Raw genomic sequence first — 27,800 nt, forward strand, 5'->3', positions numbered from 1 at the left:
CCACTTTTATTAGGAGTCTACAATCAGGCATCCACCAAGAAGCTCAGAAGTCTCAACAAAAGGAATAAAAGTTGCAATACTCTAAAGCGCGACATCATCTCGCTTCACCGGCATTTATTTCGACGGCAAAATTTCAAAACCAACTCAAGAAAACGTCCGATCGAACGTCTGAAAAAGCCTAAACCCGCTACAGTTAATTCGGCTGCGCGAAAACCTTTCTCCGGAAATGACGTCTCAATCAGAACTCCGCTCTATCTACTACTACTTCAACCACAGCGAACAAAAGGGTTTTTTTTCAAGCCCGTTCGGAAACCGACGTACACACCCTCCTCAACAAACCACCGGTCCCGGCTTCTGATTGGCTAGAAAAAACGTTGAAGGGCCTGACTATTTTATCGTGTCCGCCCCTTCCTTTGCCGATTGGCCGAGTGCCTGGGCTTCGCTGGACATCGGTTGGTGATGGGAGACGTCAATCTTGGACCGCTCGAGAAGGCTGGATGGAGAGTGGGGCCGAGTGGGGACGTTGGCTTTGGCTGCGACGAAGGCGGTGGCGGCGAGGACGACGGCTGCGGGCGTTTGGCCGAGCTCCTGGTAGGTCGGCATCGGATCGGAGCTGATCTAGCGGCTTCGGGGCCTTCGGCGGGCAGTGGCGCGTCGGAGCATCCCCGCGCGCGCGCCTGTGCCGTTGGAAACCGGCAAGGGGGAGGGAGGAGAGACGGGAGCCCCCTGGAGGCCCATTGGCGGAAGGGCCCCTCTGCCCGAGAGCCGTGGGACGCGAGGGAGGGACAGCCGACGTGCTTCAGACCCGGGAGGACCGCGGGCTATTGTCGCGGTAGCCGCCGTCGCAGCGCTGGGAGCTGGAGTTTTGTCAGGCCGGAGGCTGATGCGTTAGGGGTGAAGGCGATGGGGGCTCAAGGAGGGCCTGGGCGGGTAGAGAGAAGGTGAGGGGCTTGACTGAGGCGGGCTCCAAGGAAGCGTGTTCAGGCTCGCGGACGGCAGTAAGTGAAATCGCTTCGTTTTGGGTTTGTTTTGTTTTTTTTAAATATGGGGTGGGGAAGGCTTGCCTGCCTCCCTGCTGTTGTATAGAAACGGGGCTACGAAATCTGAAGCTTAGAAATAAAACCAACCCAGCCGAGCGTTTTAAGTCACCGGGCGGGCAGATCGATATCTAGCCGTATATAAGATGTGAAGTGGCCGTGAGAATCTAATAGTTGGGCGATAAGGGCGGGGGTCGAGTAGATTAATTTCTTAGGCTTGGCTCGGCTGCTTTCACAATTCCTTCTGGGAATTAAATTAGGCAAATGCTGCTGAACCTGTTACTCGCATTATAAGACCTAGGGATGCTGCGATGCGAAATGTTTCTCTCTGGATCAGGAGGCATTGTGCCGGGCAAGTTTTTAAGTTTCCTTCGGAAATGGAGACGTATATGTCGTTATTAAGGGTAAGTTATTAAGGGCGAAAATTAAACAGCGAAGTGTGGATGGATGCGGCTGAATAACGTCAGGAAATAGATTGGAGGTACCTATTCATAGGAAGGAAAAAGGTAGTATTTATACAATGTCAATCTTGTTCGGGAAAACAATCTGGACCTAGGAAATAATGTCTTTGTATTTATTTCATTTTTATCTAGTTTATGAGGTGACTGCTTTGGATTTCTTTTTGGACCATATAACCAATGTCTGTTCAAGATTTGAGAAATGCCATGGTTATTTTTTTTTAATAGCCTCATGCTGTTATGCTGTTTTTGTAATAAAATCATATTTGATCGTTTACTGTGTAGATAGCCATATACCATCATAGGGTATGTGTTTTCTTTAAAAGAAAGAAAAAGAAACTAGCTTGCTTAAAACTATTACATCAAACTTGAAAATTACCTTCCTGTGGTTACAGAAAAGCAAATTTGAGTCATATTAAAAATATTTGCACTCATTAAACAATTCTGATTGCTTTTGTCAGTTTGTCATCACCAAGTCCAGTATCTTTGCACATAATGATACATTATCTTAATAGTTGTTGAAAGTGTGCTGAGTAGCTAGAGGGGCACAGAAAATAAAAACCAGAAACTTTTTTCTGAATGTCTATAAATCAAGATGCTGCAATAAAATATAGGATATTGAAGGTTTTAAATTTGAATTAATAAAATTAACTGCTGGTAGGAATGTATTCCATATTCTGAATTTGAATTTAATAACATTTATATGCCGCCCAATCCCGTAGGACTCCGGGCGGCTTACAATACAAAATAGAATCAAAACAAAAAATATAAGGAAAAGAAAAGATAGATTTAAAAACAACACACCATGCACTCAGTTCTAGATGGGGCTGGACCATATTTTGTGGTCAACAGCCCCAGGCCTGCCGGAACAGCCAGGTTTTAGTGGCTTTTCGGAAGGCCGAGAGAGTGGGAAGGGTCCAGATCTCTGCGGGGAGATCATTCCACAGGGCCAGAGCAGCTACAGAGAAAGCCCTCCCCCGAGTGGTCGCCAACCGGCATTGCCCGGTCGACGGGACCCGGAGGAGGCCCAGCCTGTGAGATCTTATGGGTCATTGGGAGGTATGTGGCAGGAGGCGGTCCTGCAGGTATCCAGGTCCCAAGCCATGTAGGGCTTTAAAGGTCATGACCAGCACCTTGAAGCGCGTCCAGAGACCGATGGGAAGCCAGTGCAGCTCACCGACGATAGGTGTAACATGGGTATATCTAGGTACACCCGATATCGCTCACGCGGCCGCATTCTGGACCAACTGTAGTCTCCGAACACTCTTCAAGGGCAGCCCCATGTAAAGCGCTGATGAACTGATGAATTGTTTGATATTAATGTTGATACAGCTTGTACAGTATGTCTGAAAGCAATTTTCCCCAATACTTTATTTAATCATGCATTTTATAACCCATGGGTCAGTGGCGTGGATGCTGTCTAGTGTCTGATTTTTAGCACTGGCAAATAACTGCTGAAATGATTATTTGCCTGTATCTATAAACTTAATGTACAGGGACTTCAAATAGACACAGTGATTTGTTTTATGCAAGACATAATCTTTAATTCAAGGATTTATTTAGTGATACCTTAATAGAATAGTGTTATTTTTAGTATTGCGATCATCACTAAATAGTCCTGAATGTATTTCTTCATGTTTCTTTCAGCTTTCAATGTTATTGTATCCATGTGCCCTGCTTCACACTGACTATGAAGGGGATTTCCAAAAGGAGCAATTTAGTTTGTCAAATGGAGATTTAGTTACAGGTTTCAGATGTAATGTTAAAGGGTGTGTGCATATAAAATAACTATAAATTCTATTTCTATAGATTTTTCCCAGCCTGTTAGGAATAGATTATATTTCCACAATAAAGATACTTTTTTCTATTGCCAAAGATATATTTCTAAAGGAGAATAAAAATGTTCTTCTGTCAGTATAGATAAAACAGATTCATATACAGTCCTAGAAAATAGGTACAGTATGGGATACTAAAAGCCATTGAAAAGCAAGCTTGATTCTCAAAAGGTTTCAAATCTAGAAATAATGATATAATGTAAAACTAATGTTATCAAGATTTGAATTGATGGGAAAGCATGTAACAGGTGAAATTAATGTTTAAATTGAAAGGAATCCTTACACTAGCCTTAATTATTATACCAACAATACATTATACAGGTTTATATACAGTTGGTGTATATATACAATGGCTTCCAATTTATATTAATTAATAAATTAGGCTGATAAGATTTCCCATAAAGATACTGTAGATGGGAAGAAACTTGGCAAATCTTTTTTATTTATTAATGCTTGAAAAAATCTTGTTGCTGCCATGAAACACAAGGAAGAAAGGTAAATCAGCAAAAAATAGGACAGATTTCTAAGGAATGTGAATAACTAGGTATTTGGAAAGAATAAAACATAAGTGCAGTATGTCATTCCACAAAATCACTGCAGTTTCATTCTCTCAATTTGTGTTATCTTTTTAGCAATAGAAAAAAACATTTCTTAAAAAATTCTCTCTTTCTCTCTCTCTTCCCCCCTAACATACTACTTCATGCTATGTTATTGTTTAAATCATAACAATCTATTCTGTCCAACTTCCATACTTAGTATAAACATACAAAAAATCTGATACTATGAATCAGGGTGGATATGTCAGAAAATTCAAGCAGTTCTTCATTTCAGCATCAGCTTATTATTTGTGGAAAGTTTAGGTATTTCTAAATTGTATCATTTAGCCTGTATTCAGAGTATTCATGAAGTGGTGTTTGGTTTCATTGAGAACAATCACTAATTCAAATTCAAAGGCTGCATAGATGTGCAGTCTCTGTCTCCAGTGGCTTAGATTTATGGTTTGGTATCACTGCTGGCTATTTCCCAAAATAGAACTGAAAAATCACAAGGAAGAAAAAAGGACAAACGGCAGAGAATGAATGATAGAAGAAAAGAAAAAAGTTTACCTATTTGCAGCTAGAATGCTTATCAAATATCTTACCAAGTTTTTCAATTCTTAGCTTTAAACATAATCCATGAGGAATAGTGCATGTGAAACTTTCGGGAAAAATTCAAATAGTAGATAAGCTATTAAAAATGTGTATAAAAGAATGCAAAAATGTGTCTATAAAACTATGTGCATACACACACACACACACACACACAAACACACACATTTATTGGGGGCCCTAGCCTTGGCTGAACTGTTGACAACTTTAGGCCAACTTCATTGTTTTTGAGACCATTAAGAAACCTCAAAACTCAATTCCCAGAGGAAGGTAGTATCAACCCACTTCCATATTGTATCATCATATCCATGAAGCCACCCGAAGTTGAGCTCAGTTCAATGAAGACTTTATCTGTGGCTTTATTTGAACTTAATAATTGTCAAATGCTACTGCTTCCTTTATGTTTAAAAAGTATCTTCATAGGTCTAAGGAAATATAAATGCCTATGCAAATATATATATGTTTTTAATTCTTCATGTGAAAAATATGAATTCTGTCAGAGATTGCCAGAAATGTGAAAAAATTAAAACCTCAAAGGAGTTATAATTTGTTTAGCATAAGAATATTGTATGTGCTTGTGGTTAAGCTGAAAATTTTAGTGACCAGAATACATCTCCAAAATCAAATCATTCATACATATATATGATAATTCATTTTTTAAAATAACCATATGTCGCATATATATTCTTCAATAAGCCCACACACTGATAAGCAGGCTGTTGCATTTTTAACCAAAAAAACTCCATGAAAAATGCAGCTTAGTTTATCCACAATTTGAGGATTAGTTTATCAAAAAATTGATTTATCCACAAATATATATGGTATATATTTTGGTTATATTTTTGTATTGTGTGGGATTTATGCAGCAATTATATTATTTTCTTATTAAAATAAGAGGGAAAAAATCAGGTTGGAAATAAATTGCAGTATGAATTTAGTGGGGCTATATCTTAGGTAAATTGATATTGGATTGCATCCTAAATTAACAACAGTTTAAAATGCAATTTGATACCAATAATCCATGAAACGCAATAAAACTGTATTTGATATTATTGTGTTAATTACAGTGTTATTGCAAATAAACATTAATTCAGTTTGAGTAAACTACTGGCATCAGCATAAATGAACAGACTATTTTAAATCTTCAGATTGCAAACCTTATTTCTAACTATTTCATTAGTTTAGGTGACTTTTCATCAGGATGAAGGAAGCTACATTTGTAAACTTACAAAGACGTTATCTATACTGTATATTCAGTATCATATGAATGTCATACCATATGAGCAAGTTTTACCACAAAATAAAAGCAGATCATTTCACTGTAATTTAGATACAATGAATTTTAATAAAGTTTATGTACAAAGCAGCCTTGTTTCAATAACAGGACAGGTTTAAGATAAATTCCAGTTGGGTATCTTATAGCAAAGATACTCCAATTACTTATACATAGAAAAAAATGTAGTTAGTATAGTTTTATATTAGCTATTTGTTACTTCTATGGCTTGTTAACACTTATATATGAATATTGTAATTTTGAATTTTTGTCCTGTAATGTTAATGTAATGCCTAACAAACAAATCTTTAATATTATTTACGTTAATTTTCGGAAGCATCATTTCATCAGGAGTTTTCAAATATGTCCTGTGGTTTATATTTTCATTTTTCTAATATCAGTTAAGAGCTGGCGGGGTTTTCTGTTTTTGATACACAATTTTATTTTTGTACTTCTTAAATAGAAAAGATTGTTTTAATATGTGTGTAGAATAAAACACACATTATTGATACTGCATGTTTGTATACCACAAGTTTCAAATGCTATCATTTTGAAAAGAAATTAACCAGTATTTTGAAATACTTAAATATTTACTGTTTTAAGAATTTTTCCCAAAGTGAAACTATCTAAAATACATTAATTTGTTGATTTAAATTACTTGGTAAGTTACCGCTTAGTGAAAAATAAAGTAGTTTCTTATTTTTAATTGTCTTCTAGTAATTTTAAAAACTTTCTGTAACAGTACTCTTTTTTAAAAGTTCATATCATTTTTTTAACAATTATAAATTTCTTGGAACATAGTTTCTAAAACCAAAAAAACCTTTTTCCTGCTGAAACGTTTTTTTAAAAGTACAGCTTGTATTGCTATTTATTTTATACAGAAATGATTTCATTGTAGAATGTGTTTGAACTATTGTAACAACTTAAAATATGTATATAAAAGTTTTCATAAAAAAAGTTTTCAACTATGCCTAGACAATCAATTTGTTTATTTGGCATGATGACAGTTTAAAATGTGCTGTTACAGTGGATTTTACATAGGCACAATAGTAAAAAGAATAATAATGTGCTTCATTTGAAGAATATCTGCTGAGACCATTGATAATTATTCTTTTACTCTCCCTGCCTTTCAGAATTTGAAATTGGAGTTAATATTTTACTCTACCTTCTGTATGGTAATGTATTTAATGCATTGGAAAATCAATAAAACCATACTTTTAATAGTCTTATATGTTTAGTTCTTACGTTTAAAAGCACTGCAACTAGAAAAGTATTACACCTCAAGCAAAAACATCTGCACTTTCATTTTTCAGGGTCTGTATGGAACAATATAAATATTTGCAAAAAGTTAATGGTGACTGTGGAACAGTTTGAATGCGATAAATTCTCTCTAGGATAAAGTGTGCAAAGACTATTTTTCTAAAAGACAAAATAGATTTTAGAAACCTTGAAGTGGTATAAGAATTGGTTTGTCTTGTCTGCCAATTTCTTTATAGCCCTTTATATATTTTAAATTATTCATTTAAATGTAGATTGAGTCCACTGTGGCAGAGATCTTAAATATTTATGTTGACTTCCAAAAGAATTCATGTGTTCTATCCAAAGCAAGTAAAGCATACATACATCATTTTGTGTGCACATGAGAAAAGGTAAATTATTAGGGTGTTTTTTTCCCCAAGTAGTTACATTGGTCATGAAAAGGAGTAGTATTTAGAAAACATTAAAATGCCATTGTTGCAATTATATGGTATTGTATTGCATTTTTAAAATAGACTTAATACAAACTGTTTGACTAAACTTCCAATATTTTTTCCAGGTATTCAAGATGAATCTCGAAAAACTCAACAAAGTTGAATTACTGACACTTTTCAGTATCCTTGAAGGTGAATTAGAAGCCAGAGATGTTGTCATAGAAGCTTTAAAGGTAACCTATAGATATTTGGAGAGGTGAAATATAGTTCTACTATATAAATATTATGTAACAAATCCTGTAATAATAGTCTGTACTTTGGCATTCGATTAACAGCAAAAATAAATGATGTAATGGATGAGGAGCTTGATTATGAAAAATAAGGACATCATATTTTAATAGAAAATAGTATGACTTGGAAATTCTCGTTCTCAGTGCCATCAATGTGTTTCTGTTAAAGAGAAGATTTGGTAACCAAATCTTGGTAAACTAACAATGTTATCTCAACAGACAGGAATAGTAATATAGATCCATGTCCTACATCCATTTAAAAATGGTTTCTCTTTATTTTCTTCTGACAGTGTTTTTGTAATTCAGTTGATAAATTTAGTGCCAAATATTGAAATATATCGCTAATTTTTGGATATCCACATATATGTATCTCCCTCTCCTCCCCCCTTTCTCATATTACTGTGATAAAGACTACAAATTGCTGATGATTGCATTTTGTCACTGCTATTTACTATCTCTTTCAAGTTGACTAGATCTGGGTTGAGCAAACTCACTTGGCAACTGAAACATACAGAACATACCTCTTAGCTGCGATTTACAGTAGCAATCAAAAATTTGGGGGCTCAGATCTGAAGCTGTGTTCTATTAATTCATACATATCAGTTTCCTCATTTTTTTTACAAGTTTCCTGTTTTTTCAAAATAGGTGTCCAGGCACTGGATTTCCTTTGTGAAATCAGTAGAAGAGCTTTTTTCTCTTTTTAGTTCCATAATGTTCTTTTTGTTGGCATAATTGTTTATGGTATATACTGGCTCCCTTTTTTCTGTACTCTTATTTATCCAGTCAAAATGTTAATTTGAAGTCTTTTATAACTTTTATGCTTCTTCTTTGGATGTTTTCCTAATAAAATTTTTCATGTTAAGAAAAGGGTTTTACTGTCTTTAACACACTTCTAGTACCTTTATTGTGTTTGAGGACTGGTATTTATCACTACAGTGTCTGTCCAAAACTGCTTCTTTTAAGATTTCGAATTTGGTGGGTTTTTTAAAAACCTATGCACATTTTGACTTTCAGAGGAACAACATCCTAGCCATTTCCCCCCTAAAGTTTCTATCATACTTTTTGAGATTATATGTTGTCACTTCTAATGCTTCTGGCCTGGCATTTTCAGCTATAATCCTCTTGTCTTTTCAACTGGCTATTTTCCTCGGGTTTTTTTTTTAATTGTTCTTGTCCTGTTCCTTTTTGGGTGAGTAACATTTTCCGTCTCATTCCCTTTGAATGATTCATCCTAAAGTTAATATTCCCCAGTGCATGTTGGCTTTTCCTAGGGTCATTTTAACATGAATTAGACATATTAAGATATGTTGATCCTCTCAAAATGTTTCTGTATGTTATTCCTGGAACTGTGGATAACCATTAGAAGTCTAAACAAAAAAGAATTCTGAATCTTGTCCCTAGCTACAGAATTAAAGATAATTTTCACAATGCTTAAAGATATAATGTTTTCTTGTTGACTTTTTACAATGAATATGCCTATATGTGGACAATTTTATTTGACAGTACTTGTAGAAATACATTTTGTCTGCCTATTAAATCCTTCCTAAAGATCTGATATAGGCAGATGTTGTTTAAAAGTATTGTTCCAAATAAAGCTGATTTTATTGATTAGGATTTTGTCAATGCTGATGGTGTTCAAGTGGTGAACCAAATGTTTTGGGATGACACCCTATTACTATTGATACTTCTTTGCTTTCTTTTGTTCCAGCTGCAGGTCTTTTTAGTTTGTGATTTTATCTATATTCTTAAAAGTATTTTGAATCCTGAGTGTCACCAGTGGGGGATGAGGAATGACAGCTTGAAACTGCTGAAAGTTAAATGGACTGTAAACAGCAACTGATGACAGAAGAATATAGCCTTATCCACCAATATGCTATTTGATTTTAATTTGCTAGTCTTTTAAAGCAAAAGAAAAATATAGTGGAGAAAACTAAAAAAATGCTGATGATTTGACTAGCACTGTAGGTTTGGTCTTATCATATCCAGCAATATTTGGTTTACCAGAACTTTTTTTTAATTGCTGAATCTTAGGGTGTGCACAAAATGTGGTCTTCTTAACTTCAAAGAAAAAGAAAAGATACTGCATGAAAAGATATTCTTTTCTTTGTTTTTGCATTGCTTCTGTTTAGTACTATGAAGATCAACTGGATATGTGTTTATAGCAGCCTGGAGACTATTTTTCCCCTGTATTATCTACCAAATCTCTCTGAAGATTCTGTTTAAAGGGAAAGAAGCTTTTATTGTTAATATTTTGTCAAATAATATAAAGCTACAGACTAGGCTTAATCACTGCTTTAATATAAGTTCATATTGTTCATAATATAAGTTCATTAACAATATTGATATTGTTTCAGTTATTAATAAGACTGAACTTCATAAGCAGTTTAAATACTTAAATATTCAGTGTTCTTGCATTATAGTCTGCTTCAACAAGAGAAAATTGAAATTTTAAGTAACCCCCTTTATAAAAACTGCTTCAATGTTTAAGATATAATAATAAAATAAGTCTAAATAAGTTTATTTATTTAGCCACACATCATAAAATAGAATCATAAAGTGCTATAGAAAATTTTTAGAAAAGGAAGAAAAATCTCAGGATTTAGACAAGCATTGATGTGGAGATTTGCATTGTTACTGCTTTAAAGGGCTTCTGTTTTTATCTCCGAAATATGCTTCAGAACCTGAGGAGCACAAATATAATACCTGTCTCCAGCTTCTCAAAGCAATTTTGTTTTTTGCCTGCCCTCCCATGAGCAATGGAATTTTTGGAGATCAAATCCAAAGCACTTTATTGTTTTCCTGCTTTGCTAAGAATGTAACCAAATTCAGCTTTATTATTATTTTAATAAAACGAGGGAGCATTCCCAGTATTGTATGTGATAAGCTTGACTAGAGGAGGAAACTAACCAGTGCTGTTCATGTAAGTTTGAAACTATTTTTAACTATTAATTTTTTATATATTGTAGAGTTTAATTATGCAGAGGTGTAAGATGCTCTGTTACATGTATTTTTACTAGATCAGGTTTTATTCAGTTGATTAAGATTGATACATGGTTAGTCAGATACATTTTTAGATATCTTTATTTCATTTTAAAATATTAGTAATTTCCCCCCCTTTACAATAAAGATCATTTCTTTGGACTGGATTTATAAGTGGTTCAGCCTCTTGTTTTGTTTTGTTTTTCCTAATTTAATCTAGCCAGTCAGTAAACAAAGTTTTGTTTTCTCACTTCCCCTCATGTTATGACCGCAGATTGTATTTATTTTCAAACATCTGTCTCTAGAGAAAACTAGGAACTGAGGAAATTCGAGATTATGCAGCAAGCTATTTAAAGGAGATTCCGTTTTAGAAGAGGAACTTTTCTACAAAACTATTTGGGAAACATATAGTATAATACAATTTTGAAACACACAATAGCTTCTTTATATAAAGTGATATTGAAAAAAATTCACATAACAGCTGTAGAATTCTGCTTCATACTCAAGTTTTTATTTTTCAACTGATGTAGATGTATTACATATTAAAAATATTCACTTGTCTGTTTTTTACCCGTGTGGTAGGCAGTGGAAAGGAGAAACTCTATTGCTTCCTTAAGACATAGAATAATTTGTTTCATCAGCTAAACATTTCTTAATTTTGTATTTGCAGTAGCTTCAGTCTTTAGCCTCCATGTTCTGTTTTGATGCTGATTACTACTCTTCAAGCTGATCACAAATTTTATCCAATTAATTTCATGAAAACTACCTAGGAAATCAACTTACAGTTCACCTATAGCTGTAGTTTTGTTAAACAAACACAAAAACACAAATCTTGATACAATTTGGAGCCACTTTGATGCTGTATTGGTGGAAAGATTTCATAGGACACCATATTTACAGAGACCTTGCCCTTGTGCATCCAGCAAGGTAGAATCTCTTGGTCATCCTTTTTATGATGCCCCAAAGCATGTTCAGATCTCCTCAATTGTTTCCAAATACAAGGGCCACACTGATAAATTTTATGTTTATTACTTTTTAAGGGATGCTAATCCCACACTCACATATCAGAGGTCCAAATATCTTCACCAAATTATAGCTTAAATATAATTAAATATGTTGCTTTATTATCCTATTAAGTTGTTCCTTTCTAAATAATGAATTATTGCATTAAACTGTTTCTCTTTTTTATGTAAAAGGTGCCCAAAAATTATAATAAAGGTATTGAGATATAAATTTGATTATGGAAACTCTAAGGTTTCTAGTCTCTCTTTCCTAGACCACAAAGTTTCTTTTTACTATTATTTCCCTTTTTTTGAAATTTTGTCTTTCACAGTTAAAAAAAACAAACAGTATTGGATTTGGGGGGAGGAGGCAATTGGGCAGTTATATATTGAATCTATTCTACAACATTTTATTCAAATCCTTGATGTAATGTTAACTGCATTTATTTATTTATTTACATTTATGTAACTCACAAATAAAATTAAAAACAGATAAAAACAGTTAACCAGAAGCACAAAACTCATGGGAGAGTGTCAACGTATAGCTCTTTAACATTATGGCCCTATTGCAATCTTTCCATCTCCAGGCCTGATGACATAGTAGAGGCTTCATAAAGACCAGTAATTTTAAAGCCAATGTAACCTCAGGAGGAATGATGTTCTAAAGGTGCCGCAGCATAAAAAACTCACGTCCTGGGTTCTGTCAGATGGAACTGCTTTATAGATGGGAGCCACAATATGTCATTTTTGCCAGACAAAAGGATGAGACAAAAACAGATCTGCTCCAGAGCTAGTAATAGATTAATTTCGATACACAAAGTGTTTATGATTTGGACCTTACTTAAACAGTGATAATTGATTCACGTTATTCCTCTTTTCAAAACAACATGAAGATATTAGAAATAAGGAGAAAAGCCTTTTTTGAAAGGAAGGAAGAGAAAGAAAGAAAGAAAGAAAGAAAGAAAGAAAGAAGAAAGAAAGGAAAAACTAACTAGAATATCCCATAAAGTTTTACTAAGTATTTATGATAGCATTTTTACTATTCTGATTCATAAAATGAAACCATTCAAAAATAGAAACAATAAAGTGAAGTTGTATGTTCCTATTAAATTAATAGTAAGAACAGAATTTAATCAATGTAAAGGAGTGCAATTATAGAAAATAAGAAATACCAGTAGTTTCCCCTTAATAAGGATTAAAATCAGGCTGGTAAACAGAATAAAATTAACCTAAAAGTCTATATATCCTAAATATAATGTTACTAGAATTAGTTGTTCTTGACTTTCGACTTCTACATTTCATTTTCAACTTCTAGTCAAGTCCAATGTGAAATACCGAGAATTTCAGTTCTGTTTTAGGTTAATCACAATATCCTTCCTCACACAAAATGTTAGTTAATTTATCATTGCATATTAAAATATATGCTTTATATTATAAAACCAGATGTATTCTTTTTAAAAAATAACTTCTTAATCAGTTTTCTTTTCTGACATGAAAATATATCTCAGCACATTACATGTACTTCTGAACTTATGAGATAATGGCAATAGCAAGTCAGCGTGCAGGGCATTCGCTAGATTAGAGAGCTTCCTTAGCACAGAGTAAGGTGAGTGTGGTTGGAGAAGAACCTGGTCTGAGTCATGCTTTTGGCATCTTGACTAGAATATGCCCAAACATACATATATGCCTACATAATATGATTTTTGGAATTAATTATAAATAACAGTTTTTGTGGGAAATTGTTTTTACAAGAAGTAACATAAAGAATTCCATGATTTCAAAAATCGGACACTAGAAGGGACTAAAGATTACAGATAGAGGAAAAATATATTGTACAGGGCTGCAAGAAGGTGCAAAACATTCTAGCAATACACATACTAAAGGAAAATTTTGAAGAATGAAATCTGAAAATAGTCACAATATGAACAAAGTGAGTAATTGTGTCTGCCTTTGTGAATAGAGGATCTCCAAAAGATGCTATTGAAGAAATGACAGATGTAGAATAATTTTTATCTGACATGATGGAGATGATATCAGCAATGGATTTAGAACTGATAGCCATAAAATGATTTTGAAAAGAATGTTTCATTGGATCTACAAAAGAAATTATCTGAGCTTTTAAAATTTAAAAGGGGAAATACAAATAATGAATGAAGAGAGTGTACCTGCATAATTTTTCCCCACTAGATTTACAAATGATGCTTCTTATAGCTTTGAAGTAATCTGTGTGATGCAACAAAGAAGAAATTAAGAAAAATCAAATCCTATGACAATATTTGAATGAACTAAAGGTTAGGACTATTACAAATGAAAGGAAAGAATACAAACTTGGTTTATTTTATCAAATAAAATAAGTGATATTGTTACTTTTACTTACCTTTTTGGATTTTATGCTGGTACCAGGACTGAAAAGTTTAGCAATCAGCATCCTGAATTTCATCCAGAAGCAAAACAGTGCAGCTTGCAAAAGAGAAGTGTTACACGGCTGTATTAAATCAAACCCATTGTTGCCTGTGTCCACTGCATTCCGGACCTGCTGAAGCTTCCAGGTAGTCTTCAACAGCAGTCCCATTGCAGTAGTCAAGCTGGGAGACCACTCAGATATGAATGGTGTCTGAAGAATCCCACATTATAGGGAAGGGTTCAACTGGCATACCAGATAACATTAGACAAAAGCATTCCTGACCACATTGATGTGTATACATTGACATTGGTTTGTGTTGATTGGTAAATCAATGCATAATGTGAATTGATATCTACACCATCAGGAAAGCACTAGATTACAAGTACAGTTAATTTTGCTCTATTTTCTGATTTCTATTCTCATCAGATTTTAAATACTCATAACGTACTAATTCTCTTCTGGATAAATCACTAGTTTTATGCAGCATTAAATGCATCTAATCTTTACTCCGATTTACTGGTAAGAATTTTATATGTGTAAAAACAATATGGCTCTTCACAAAATCTAGTTTTGTGGCTAAATCATAGATTGCTTCAAAGACATAAGTGAAAGCCTACTATAGAAAAATATACTCTTTGTTTTTTTATGAGAATATTGCTACCTTTGAACCATTTTCACAAAGAGTGATTCTGTAGAACCTCCCAACTGCTTTTTTTAGCAAGTGATATAAATCCTAGAACAATGCATTACAGATTGTACCGAGGATGTTATTTCCTTCTCTAATACAAATTGTTAGCTTGCTTTTCCTGTAGTTTTGACAGCTGTATGTTGTTTAAAAGGATCAGTCAAACTAATGCTTTATAGAGCCACTGTTTAAAATTAAAGTTTTTATAGATGCTGAAAGGCCTACTGTATTTAATTTAGTATGACTTAAAGATGTGTTTATATTCATAAATCTTCCCAGATGTGAACTACAGATGCATGTAGCAAATAGTTAATACAATTACTAGTCTTGCAGGAGACAAGACTACTCTATCAGAAGAACTCATTTTCCTCTTTTACATAGATTCTCTAACCAATAAACCCCCAAACATTGGAATCATGAATAGGTTTTTGTTGTTATTTAAAGTAGCTGCCCTTGGTATTAAATAGGATGAAAGAACTTATCTTTTGTCTCGTATCTCCTTCTCTAAAGATAATGTGACAAAATTACTGTAGAAACCTTTTTTGGGTTTTGTGAATGTCTGCCTTGAAAAGATAAAGGACAAATATACATTCTTAGGAAAGGCAGTTATTACTCATGGAATGCTGATCACACGAGTGCTGTGGAAAACCCCATCAACGTTGCTTTGTAATGTCAGTTTCCTAATACAAGTGTCTTCACAATCAGTGTGAATATTTGCAGGAGAGAAGCTGTAATAGCTAGTGCAAACTAAAGTGCCATGGCTCTCTTCTGGCAGAAATTTTGAATATGCAAATGTTGCATGGAAGACAGTGTCATTTAAGTAATGTCCATGTAAAGTACTAAATAGTATTTGACAAAGTATGAATACTTCACTTTAAATAACACTTGAATAATGTCCATAATTATCAGAATTCTAGTTATTTGCCCTTTAAACTTCCTTTATAGAAACAAAGTAATGATAAAATCTCTGATGCTTTTCAATCTCAGCTCTTCTTTCTAAGCTATTTTAAGTATTCTCTGGTCATCTTACTACGGACAAGTTTAAGTTTCTTTTTATATATTAGTGCATTGCTTGTAAGTTTTTCCCAGTTCCTTTTAATTGATTGTAATTGTATTAAGCAAAAGGAAAAATATAATCATTTCCAAATATATAGATCCTGTATATTACTTGTATCAAATAGTGTATGTGTATGTGTATGAAAGAGTGATATTTAATACAGGATGCATTGTGTGAGTGTAAATATAACAACATAATGTTGGTTATAATAATTGTATTTGTGTTTATCAGTTATAAAGATATAACTGAGCATTATGTTTGATAGCATACAGAGGACTTCAGCAATGAAAAAGATTTTCTATGACCATAATTTTGAATTGTTTCTATTTAACTTTTTTATGCTGCCCACTCATAGTTTCTTGAGAAATTTATCAATATGCCATGCAATCAGTATTCTTTCTACACTTAGATATGAATGTTTATGAAGATTCTCAGCATCCATGTCATGGTTGTCCCAAAGGTGCTTGTTTCAAATGGCAACTGGACTTTTTAAGCTTTTGAGAAATGAAATATCTTCAAGAAAAATCAAGAAAGTCCAGTTGCCATTTGGGGAAAAAAACATAATTGAGATGTACATCATGGATTTATATTAGCCCTGAAGAACTTGATAATTGCAGTCTTAAAGCACTTGACCATCCTTTGAAAACCAGTGAGGTGTTTTTCTTCCATTTTGAAAGGGAAATATACAAAAATGGGCTAAAATAAACAGGCTCAACCCTCCTAATTTCCAAATCCTTCTCTTCAACTTGGAGGGGGGGGGGGGCAGAGGAAAGTTCTTCACCTTTATCATGAATGTCAATATTGACAATTCCAATATCTTTCCATCCACACCCTGTCTAATACATTCCTTGTCCTCTCAGAAAATCTAAAGGAAATGAAAAAAATTGTCAGTACTGATGTAACTCAAATTGAAATAGATGGAGCTACATCACATATGGGCAAAGCAGGATTTCAAGAGGGGGGTTTGAAATATTTTGTGCCATTTTTTAATGTGATTTGTTTTTTTTTTAAGCCTTATAATTCATTTCATGCTTTGTCCATTTCAGCCGAAAGTAGACTTAGGCTCCACAATGCATTCGAATGGCAGGTTATCTTCATCTGATTTAATTGGCAACTTCATTGGGAAATGGGAGGGAGACCTCAGTAGGGTATCTATTTCATTTTAAGTATTTCTGTAGAATGAGGAAGAGAGAATGAAACCATTCCCAATAGGATTTTTCTTGCTAACATCTTCATATTCATGATTTTCAGTGTTATCTCTTTGAAGTTATTAGAATATGGGCAACACATATTTGGGCAGAAACATTAGTATTTCCCCCACTTTTCATGGGAAAAGTTCACCACAACCACTACACAATACTGAAATTCAATCACAATTTGTACTTTGAAAGGAGAACTTTAATTAAGGATACCCAATTCAGAGGAGCTTTCATATATCTAGTTTTATTAAACTTTGGGTAGCCTTAAAAGTTTAAAATATAAATAGAATAATTTAGAACTCTCTAGAATACTGATTTATCCTTTTGAGCACTTGTGGTTTTCTTTTCTATATTTGTGCAGAAATTAAGGGTAGAAATGGGTTTTCCATCAATAGAGATGCTGTCTTATGTGTTATTTGGCTACATTTTCCATCATTCCTGAAATTTGGTCGCACTTTACAACCCTCTTTAAGGAGTTTACAGAGTCAGTATATTGCTCCCAGCAATCCTCAATAATATTGATAAAATTGTAGATCATAACTTTTGAAATTACATTACATAGATAAGACTTGGTAAGTTTGTCACATGTATACCTCAAAAGTATAAATTACAGTTGTTCTTTTAATATCTTTTTTGTGACTGTGAACAAAAACCTTGTTACCTGTTTCAGAAATTCACCATGAATTTACTTACATGGCTGTTCTTTATGAATTAGTAGCTTTTATTTTATGTCATTTAGAATGAAGAGCATCTCAAACCAAGCTTCATTCCTGGTCAGAAATGTCTATATTTTCTTGACAATAACTTGATAACAGTATCCAAGTGGTACTATTTTTTTGAACTTTCAGTTAAGCCTGCAGCCCTGAAATTTCCCAGTGTTCGCCCAACCAAGTCCTAAATTGCTTTGATTTGATTTAACTTTTGGGATGTTGCCAGCTATTGTGATACAATATTGTAAGCAAGCCTGATCAAGTCAAGTGTACTGAAACATTATAACCTCAACTGAAACTACTACTATTGGATCAACATTGTTCTTCAGCTAGTAATGTTAATAAATATTAACATTAATAATGTTAATAAACATTAACATTCTGCTTTTATGATAATAATCATAAAAGAATTAATGTTCCTGCATGGTTCACAAAAATGAAGACATAGTAGTACATCAGGAATATCAGTATCCGGATTGGATTAAATTACTGGACAATCATTCATAACTGCTTTTTCATTTTCATATTTGTATGGATTAAGATTGAACAAGCACCATTTCACTTTTTTTCAATTTCCTGGGGTATTTTTCCTCTACAAGTACAGAGGTTTGTTTTTCCAGTGGCCATTCATAAATTGCCTTATTCAGCACTGAATAATTCTGAATGAGAATCAGTGTTCTCATCCTAGAATGGGTAAGAGTTGTCTGTAATTCAAAACATGTGATTCCACTGATAAATTGACTCTTGTTTAGCTTGTATGTAGAGCCTTTGTAGGACTGCTATGGTGAAAGTTTCCAAAATAGATTCACAAAGCAAAAAATTTCTAGGCGCTTGCAGTTTCAGTAGCACTTCACAGTTACTGTTTGGCAAAAACACTGTAGAATGAATATCACTCTAATGCCAAAAGGAAAAGTATTCGCAACATGTACTATGTATGAATGCCTGATCTTAGACAATGTTAGTGGCTTAGACTAAATAAATAAATTATTAATATCATCTGATACCTATGTTGAATTTGGAATGAAGGGAAAGGGGGGATTTTAATCTGTCAGATATGTCTTGAAGTTCAGACAATTTTGTTTTAAAGACAATTTCTGTAATTTCACTGAGCTATTAATGGATGTCACTAGCCAAATTGAGTTTATCATACTTTCATATTATTATGTTCTCACCACCATTTAAGGTAGTATTGTTGCATTGTATTAATATGTTATAGTCAGCTTCAGGGGCAAAGAGGTGTCAGAACAATCTTCTCAACAGTATGGATAAGAAACACTCAAGGTGCCAAAATCATCTCTAATGTTGCAGCATTTACTGATTGGGGTATATTATTTAGTACAGTTGTCTAATCAAATAATCAGAGGGGCTTGTGTTTTTTGATACTAATTCCTTGTGGATTAACAGACATGCATACTTTAAATATCCAAAAGTATTTGATCACTTATGGGAAGGATTTTGCAACCACAATATCTTCTCTAACAGTCCCTGTATTCCTTTAAATTTGCTCCAATTTAGGGAACTAAGAAAGGATATTACTAAGCTATTTTTACAAAAAGGTAAAATCCTTTATCTCAGAAACTGTTTGTATTAATTCTTCTAAAGCGATTCATTTTCATCCTCATATATTGGTCAGGATTTAGATAGTTCAGTTGTTATTCATGTACTGTTTCAGTCAACTAGAAATGTATGTCCATTTCCGTACAGAGGTGCTTGCTTCTTGTTTTTCCTTATTTATAGTATATTACCCATCCAGATAATTTAACTGCTTCCTGACATTCCTAAGAATGAATAAGCCCCAAATAATAACTCATGAATTATTCACGAATCACAGGGTGCAGAAGAGATCCTGCAGAGAAATTCCTGTGACAATTCATCAAATTGTCAGATGCTTTGTTTGTCAGATACATGCATTTTTTCCTCTTAAAAATACCATCTAGAACAGAAGTAACGAACTTAAGCCTGTACTTTCAGGTTCAAACAGCTAGTAAATTACTGTGTCAAAAATGTCAAAAATGCAATTGCTATTGCTATTGCTATTGCTTTAATTTTATATTCAGAATAACTGATTCATTTCCTGAGTTAAATGATCCATTTCCTAGAAGTGTTCTTCAGTACTACAATCAAAAAAATACTTGTCTAAATTTCTATATTAGATTAAAGCAAATTCTAGGGTTATTTGATATAATCCATCTCTCTCTTACTATATTGCATTTTTATTTGGACATGTGTATGTGCATATGTATGTGTTCTCATGATGCACAGGTACATAAAGGGTTGGGATTCAGTCGGTTCAGATCGGTTTGGGCAAACTGGTTGTTATGATTTTGCGCAGTTTGGAAAACCGGTAAAATTGACCACTGACTAGCCCCGCCTGCCTCGCCCTATATACTTTCCTTCGCCATGTGGTCCAGACCGTCCAGCTAATCTTAATGCCTCACCCTCACCATAACTGCTGCTTCTCTGTACTGCATGCTTTTTGAATGGGATTAGATGAAAGCAACAGCTCACAGGTGCTAAATTGCACAAGAGACGCTCTCTCTCCCAGCAAGAGTAGCAGCAGAGAGAAGCAGCCGCTGCCCCAGAGAGCAAAAATGGAGTGGAGCAGGCCCCAGAAGGCTGCTCAGTTGACCCTCGCCGTGTGGTGGAAGCCATGCATGCACGCATGCATGGAAGCCATGCACATGCGTGTGCACTCACATTTTGGGTGAACCAGTTGTTAAGTGGGTTGAATCCCACCACTGAGTACATACCCTTGTATTTGTGTATTAAACCAATATGGGAAACAATAAAAAATGGAAGCAGATTAAAAGAGAGCAGATTTTCTAACAATGGTATTCCTCAATCCCCATAAACAGGATTAGGAAGGTAGAGATGCTCCATTAGTTTTTCTGTGAATTTTCTTCTGTGTTGATCTTGGAGTTGCTTGTTTAATGGCTCTTAAAATACCACAGAACTGTGCATTTTGAACTTTAACTTCCCTTTCCTGCATATGGTTTCCTGTTGGGAAAAGTGAGGACACAAAGTGAAAGCTGCAGTGATGATTCTGGAGATCATAGTGAAAGAAAAATATTTTTCAAACTATGGGTATGCTCTGCAATTGGAAGCAAGAATTAATTTTACTGTATACTATTTGTTGCCATATGTCCCTAACTATATTGTCGTCTGAAAATACACTATCAGTCCCATGAATTTCATAGCAGGTGAAATATATGGTGTTAAATCCTGGCTTCAGATCCCTTTCCGGTTATATCTGATAGTTTGTAGTTGCATTCAGAAAACTAGAAAAGCATGCATTATTTTATTTAATCGACAAGTAGTAGAAATGCATACAAGATCATGGTTATAAAGTGATTGTAGGGCTAGGTTTTGCTTCCTTTCCTATACCTGTCCATATTTCTATTCTTTCTTACTGCACCTTTCGTGAATGCCTTCCATTGAAGTTACATGTTTAGGTTCTGCTTTTTTCTTAGTATTTCTCTGTTTAATATTATTTTTTATCTTGACTTTTTCACTGTTCCCTTTTGCACTGTTTAATCCCTGCCTATATATAAATCAATGTTTTTTAAGCGTTTGTTAAATTGAGGCTCTTCCCAATTTCTCAAATATTTCATAGGGCTGTAAAAATTAACTTTTCTGATACTCATGCATATAGGCAGAAGGTGTGTTGGCATTTGCTTATCTGTTTACTCTTTCATATGTTCTATTTTATTGAAGTGACAAGATTTTAACTTGATTTTCTTTATTAGATGCTAATAAATATTCATAATTTCAGGCCCAACGAAAAGATGCTTTTATTGAAGAACGTTATGGAAAATACAACATTAGTGATCCATTGATGGCTCTTCAGAGAGATTTTGAAGCACTGAAGGAAGAAAGTTATGGTGAAAAGCAACCTGTTTGTGCCAATCCTTTATCCATTCTGAAGGTAGTAATGAAACATTGCAAGAATATGCAGGAAAAAATGTTGTCTCAGTTGGCTGCTGCAGAGAGTAGACACCGAAAGGTGAGTTTCTATCTCCTTGGAAGCTTAATGAAAAGTAATAATTGTTCTTATTTGGAACACTATAGTATTATAGAGTTACCTACTTTTAATTTTAATTATTAAATATGCACTATTATATAATGTTATATAAGAATCTCTGGCTAATTAATGAGGGAGTTGGGTGGTTAAATAGTTAAATACATAAATACTCTGATCATTTTTTTTGTAAATAACCTTAAATTTAAACATTTTTTAAACTAAACAAAAACATTAAAATTGAAATGTACCAAAACAGTAAATTAAAAATACTGTAATTTTAAATATGTATACTTACAACCTGCTATATATTTTGCATCTATTTAGTTGCCTGATATTTATATTTGTGAATCTTTGGTATATATTGTTCATAGTTGTTTATGGGTCCTAGCCATGCCTTTCTTTTATTTTACCATTGTTGAAGCTTAGTTGCAGAAATAAATTACTGTGGTACAATTTATTGCATTGTATTAGTATTTTTCTAAAAGCAGTATTTAAATTTAAATTGTGTTATGCTGTTATATAAGTTTAAATTTAAGTTTAAAGCTGCAAACACTCCTCTTTATTATAGTCTAATTAAAAGAAATTAAAGCTTCAAGAAATAGAATTCGATTTTTCTTTAATACAGTATAGAATGTAAAAGAGCTCTTTAGATGGATCATCATGCAAATAGCTGCTTAATTGTTATTTTGCTTTCAAATTACATCCCAGAGCCAGTTTAATGTAGTGGTTAAAGGATCAGGCTAGAAACTGGGAGACCCATGAGTTCTATTCTCACCTTGAGCACAAAGCCAGCTGGGTGATCTTGGGGCAGTCACTTTCTCTCAGCCCTAAGAAGGTGGCAATGGCAAAGTACTGGGGGCGTGTGGGGAATGTTTGCCAAGAAACTGCAGAGATTTGAAGTTATGATGGCCACAGACACCTATGCAAACACAGTCAACATGGTCACATTCTTGGTACATGATAAGGTACTTACAGACATTTGCAGCATTCTCCAATGTTGCATTATTTTCAGTTGATTTTTTTGCCAGTTTCCAGCATTTACTTCTAATTTCCAGCAAAGAATGTCCATTGGATGAAATGGATTCATTTAGTGATTGTGGTGTTGACTGATGCAAAATGACTGATGCAAAAATGTCATAAAATAAATCCAGTCATAATGACCAGAATAGTTTACAAATGTAATTCTGGGGTCAATTACTGTTGCAAGTCAAATATTACATATATAATTAAATAACAAGGATAAATTTGAAGAATATTAAAATGTATGCTGGGAATAGTAGATGTCTGTTTTACCATTGCCCTGGATCCTTTTAAAAAGATCTGTTTATCAGCAAAAGTTAAGGAGTATCTGTGCCTGTTTTAAATTTTGCTTTGGGCAGATAAGAATCTTCTTTCTTTACATTTGGATACAGTAGTAATTACTTCTCTAAATGTGATTGATAATGTTCATTTTCATTTGAAAGGTAATTTTGGATCTTGAAGAAGAAAGGCAGCGACACGCCCAAGATACTGCTGAAGGCGATGATGTCACTTATATGCTGGAAAAAGAACGAGAACGGCTCACACAACAGGTATGTCTTCTTCCCAAGTAGCAATCAGAGGGAAATGATTAATTAATGTTTAACACAAGAGAACATGCCTTCTATGGGTGTGGGAACTTATGTTGGTCTCTAAATTCAGAGTTTTTACTTTCTCCCACAAGCAGAAAATTAGACATTCCATGTTGTATTTACTTTATAATCTAATTATTGTTCTATTTACTCTATAACCTTTTACTTATTTTGATTCAAATACAAATATTAAAAACTTTTTTCCTCTGACAAATCTTTATATCCCTTATTCACTGTTATTTATTTATTTTAGTTTGATTGGATGTTAAAGGTTTTAACATTTTTAAATATATACTTTTGTTTTAGTTGGAATTTGAAAAATCTCAGGTGAAGAAGTTCGAGAGGGAACAGAAAAAGTTGGCTAGCCAACTGGAGGAGGAGCGAGCACACCACAAGCAACTTTCTTCTATGCTTATGTTGGAATGTAAGAAAGCCACAACTAAAGCTACAGAGGAAGGGCAAAAGCTTGGAGAGTTAAATATGAAGTTGGACAAGGAAAGAAGCAAAGTAAACCAGTTGGAGGAGGAGCTAGCAACCAAGAAGAAAAGAGGCTTGCAAATGGAAGCACAAGTTGAAAAACAGTTATCTGAGTTTGACATTGAACGAGAGCAGTTGAAAGCCAAACTTAACCGGGAAGAAAACCGCACCAAAGTCCTAAAAGAAGAAATAGAGGATCTGAAAAAAACATTAAAACAAGTAGAAACGTATTTGAAAACTGGCAGCAACAAAGTTGAGAACACATCCCCATGTGTCTCAGTGGTGTCTACAGCAACTGTTACAGAAATCCCCTTAGGTAGGTCAGTGGCTTCTCAGACTAGTAATCACTTGACAGAAAACATGAACCAGGAATCTTCAATCAAATTGGCACACACGTTACCACTGGCCACAGCCCTCCATCCCTATGCCAAGGCAAACGGACATTGTGATGCTGATACACTAACAGGTGTTGAGATGTCTCAAACTGCAATGGAGAATCTAGACAAGGGCAAGTCTGTTGGGCCAGCTGCTGAGAGTACTGCAGAAAGTAGCACCTCCCCAGTAAGAACAGAGTCTCTTTCTGCTTCAGTTCCACCACTCCCTTCCAATGGAATTTCCTTGTCTCCCAGCAATACTGCTTCTTCTTCTCTGACATCTTCACCATGTTCCTCCCCAGTTATGACTAAGCGTCTGCTTGGAACATCAACCAGCAACCCTAGCTACCAATCTTCCTACCAAGTGGGAATCAATCAGCGCTTCCATGCTGCTCGTCACAAATTCCAATCTCAGGCTGATCAAGATCATCAATCAAGTGGTCTCCAAAGTCCACCCTCCAGAGATTTGTCACCTACTTTTGCTGATAATTCTGCAGCAAAACAGCTTGCCCGCAATACAGTCACTCAGGTTCTCTCCAGATTCACCAGTCAGCAGGGCCCTATCAAATCTGTCTCCCCTAACAGTTCACCTTTTGGCACAGACTACCGAAATCTCGCTAATGCTATGAGTCCCAAAAGTGAAACTAGCCCAGGTAAGGTCTCTAGTCCTTTAAGTCCCCTTTCACCTGGAATTAAATCACCCACTATACCCAGAGCAGAAAGAGGAACTCCTCCACCAATTCCTCCAAAGAAACCTGGTCTGGCTCCTTCTCCAGCAACTACCACGCCACCAGTGAAAACTTCAAGTCAGGCATCCCTGGGTTCTCCTATGGAAATGGCAACTAGTTGTTCAAGCAATGCTGTTGTAGCCAATGGGAAAGATATTGAGATTTTATTGCCAACCAATAGCTAGTCTTAAAAAGAGTAACATTCCAAGTGTTTGCAATTCCTAAAGCTGAAACTCAGTCTTATTCACTCCATGTTATTTATTTAAGTACTAACAGAATCTTCTTGTATAACACGTTTGTTTCTTTGTTTTATACAGTGTAGAAAATAATACAACTTGTACAATTTTTTGAACATTCAGAGCCTCAAGGCATCTCATGGCAGCAGGGAAATCAAACAAAAAGAGAAGCAGTTGCTCTGTTCTGGGAGCTGACCTATGGACTATGACAACAAAATACTCATTTTTAAATTATGCAGAAAAACACTCCATGCAAACTTCTATTACTTTTCTAAGAAGTGCCTGAGCTAAAGCCTGCAGTTATGAATGTGATTCTCTGTAATACCGGTAGGCATTATCCAACTGTAGAAAATAACAGTTTCTGAATCATGAATGTTTGAAATCAATATGGTTCTTAATCCTTTCCAACGTATTTATTAGTAATGTGCTATGAATAGGAAATATCCCAAAGGTGAACATTAGATTGGTTTTCTCTGTTATGAACAAAAAAATAATAATGTAGCTGCTGTCAGGCGCACTTGGTCCTGTTGCTAAATTGTACTCAACCCATGTTTTTCCTATGATACAAACTTTGAAAAGAGTTGTTAGCTTTAAGCAACCAAGTTATCAATCTTTACAAAATATTGTCCATTCCTTACAAGTTTGTCTCCCTAGAGCAAAATAAGTAAAATTTTAATAAGCATTCTACTGTTGTGTGTAGAACTTCTGAGAGTTGGGCCTTTGCTGTTCCTTGAGAAAAAAGTGAAATACTACTTGAAATCAGAAATGACTAATCAGGATTTTCAGATGTTTATATATAAAAAGGTAGGATCAGTACAAAAAGATCCAAAGCAATAAGTAAAGAATTGCTTCAGATATAATAACGCTGTAACTCAAGCAGACATAAACCTTGCTAGATAAGTTTTATTGTTTCTGAAGAGAATTGCCCATTTTGGCAGCAATATGGAAACCAAATTCTTAAGCTTTCAAAGATGCAGTTTATATAGAAAGATGTGTACATACCTTATTCCTGCCCTCATAATCTTAACAGTGATCACGTTGACATTATTTATACCTCAGATCACTTGTACAATTACTTTTAAGGCTTTATGTATTTGAGAAAATCCATTTTCCTAAGAAAAATAATAAACTCGGACCAATATAAGGCTCAAGAAGCAGTTTTCTTGGTAATAAATCTTTCAGTAATGCAAACTTTAGGGCAAAAGTTTATGCCTTGATCATGTCAGTGGGGCCAATATACTTATATAGCTGTTCATGTTTGAAATTGTTTCAGGAGTATCTCATTACAGAGATAATCAAGATCAAGGTTAATGATAAACTGGGTGTCTTTAATTTGACCGTAGGAAAAATATGTGAATGCCTCACCAAACTCAGCGTGCACTAATAATAAGAATCACAACATGTTTTGAAACTATTGCAACTTGCTGCTTTGACATTCAGTGATCAGGATTGGGGAACCCTTGAGTTGTGGGTGGTATTGTTGTGAAATTTAGGAGCAAATATCTGGGTTTAGATGGTGCAGGTTTTTTCAGTGCTTTTAAAGCAAATAAGGGCTGAAATTGGTGCATACTTCTTTGCCTATCATTGTCACATATATTTTGCCTTTTAAAGATAAAAATAAGCCAAAAAATCTTGCCTCATTCCAGCAATTATAAGTGCCACACATCCAGTTGCCACCACAAAATTGCCCATTCCTGCATCAGACCAAAGTTCTTCATTACAATTTTTTTTTTAAAAAAAGCATTACTTCAGGATGCCACTATGTAGGATCTAGACATTGTTCTCCCCCCTCCCTTTTTGGTATGGGATTGCTAGATTATTGTATTTTAACAAAGTGTCAAATATTTCTGAGGTTGCATTATATTCCACAATATATTGATACAGGAAATCATACAAACCTAATGCTATTCTTCACATATTATGGTCTATATAAATTTTTTCCTAAGTGTTTGAATATAGATGCATAGGAAACAACCCTGATAAGCACATAGACAATTCAGTTTTATGGTACAACCATTATTGGGAAGGCTATATAACTGAACTCAATTAAGCGTTTTGATGGTATTGTGTCTTACCTTAAAAGAGGTTATTGTAGCAGCCCTTAAAATATTTATATATGTTTACTAACTTGTATCCTTTCTTTATAATATGACACTATATAGAGATTTATACACAGTAATGAATTTCATTAGGAAATGCACTGAGTACTATAGTCTACAAAAATATTGGGGACAGTGTAGAAGGAAAAGTATTTTGTTGCTAATAGCCAATATCCTGCGATTAAGCACAACTATGAAAATTATTCTAGCTAATCCCCTAAGATTTTAAGGGTTAGTATTTCAGTTTTCTGTATAGTTAAAATATGGAATTGAAATGTTTAATATCCTCTTGATTGTGTATTGAAAAGTGTCATGGACTAATTAGATTTTAATGAAGTTCAAACTGTATAACCTAGTATTAATTGTTCATTAACATCTGTATATTTGTAAAGTCAAATGTATGAAACAGAAGTCTTTTTATCATTTTTATAGATGGCAGCATTAAACATGTTAAATGTTCGTACTATCAATAAAGGGTTTTATTTTTC

General features: G+C 34.3%; 1 protein-coding gene across 3 annotated transcripts; it reads left to right on the top strand.

Annotated features, from left to right (window-relative positions):
* CTTNBP2NL (CTTNBP2 N-terminal like) lies at positions 1-27,800 on the top strand. Of its 3 annotated transcripts, XM_032218368.1 has the most exons (6): positions 1-591; positions 7,568-7,675; positions 21,540-21,770; positions 23,252-23,359; positions 23,705-24,902; positions 25,295-27,800. In XM_032218368.1, exons 1-6 carry the CDS (start codon positions 460-462, stop codon positions 25,297-25,299), a joined length of 1,782 nt encoding a protein of 593 aa, XP_032074259.1. In that variant the 5' UTR covers positions 1-459; the 3' UTR covers positions 25,300-27,800. The 3 variants fall into 3 exon arrangements, with proteins under 3 accessions (XP_032074259.1, XP_032074257.1, XP_032074258.1); XM_032218366.1 differs by having other exon boundaries at positions 23,705-27,800; XM_032218367.1 differs by lacking the exon at positions 1-591 and adding an exon at positions 720-998 and having other exon boundaries at positions 23,705-27,800.

Source organism: Thamnophis elegans, chromosome 5, assembly GCF_009769535.1.
Source record: "Thamnophis elegans isolate rThaEle1 chromosome 5, rThaEle1.pri, whole genome shotgun sequence".
In the NCBI taxonomy this organism is placed as follows: domain Eukaryota; kingdom Metazoa; phylum Chordata; class Lepidosauria; order Squamata; family Colubridae; genus Thamnophis; species Thamnophis elegans.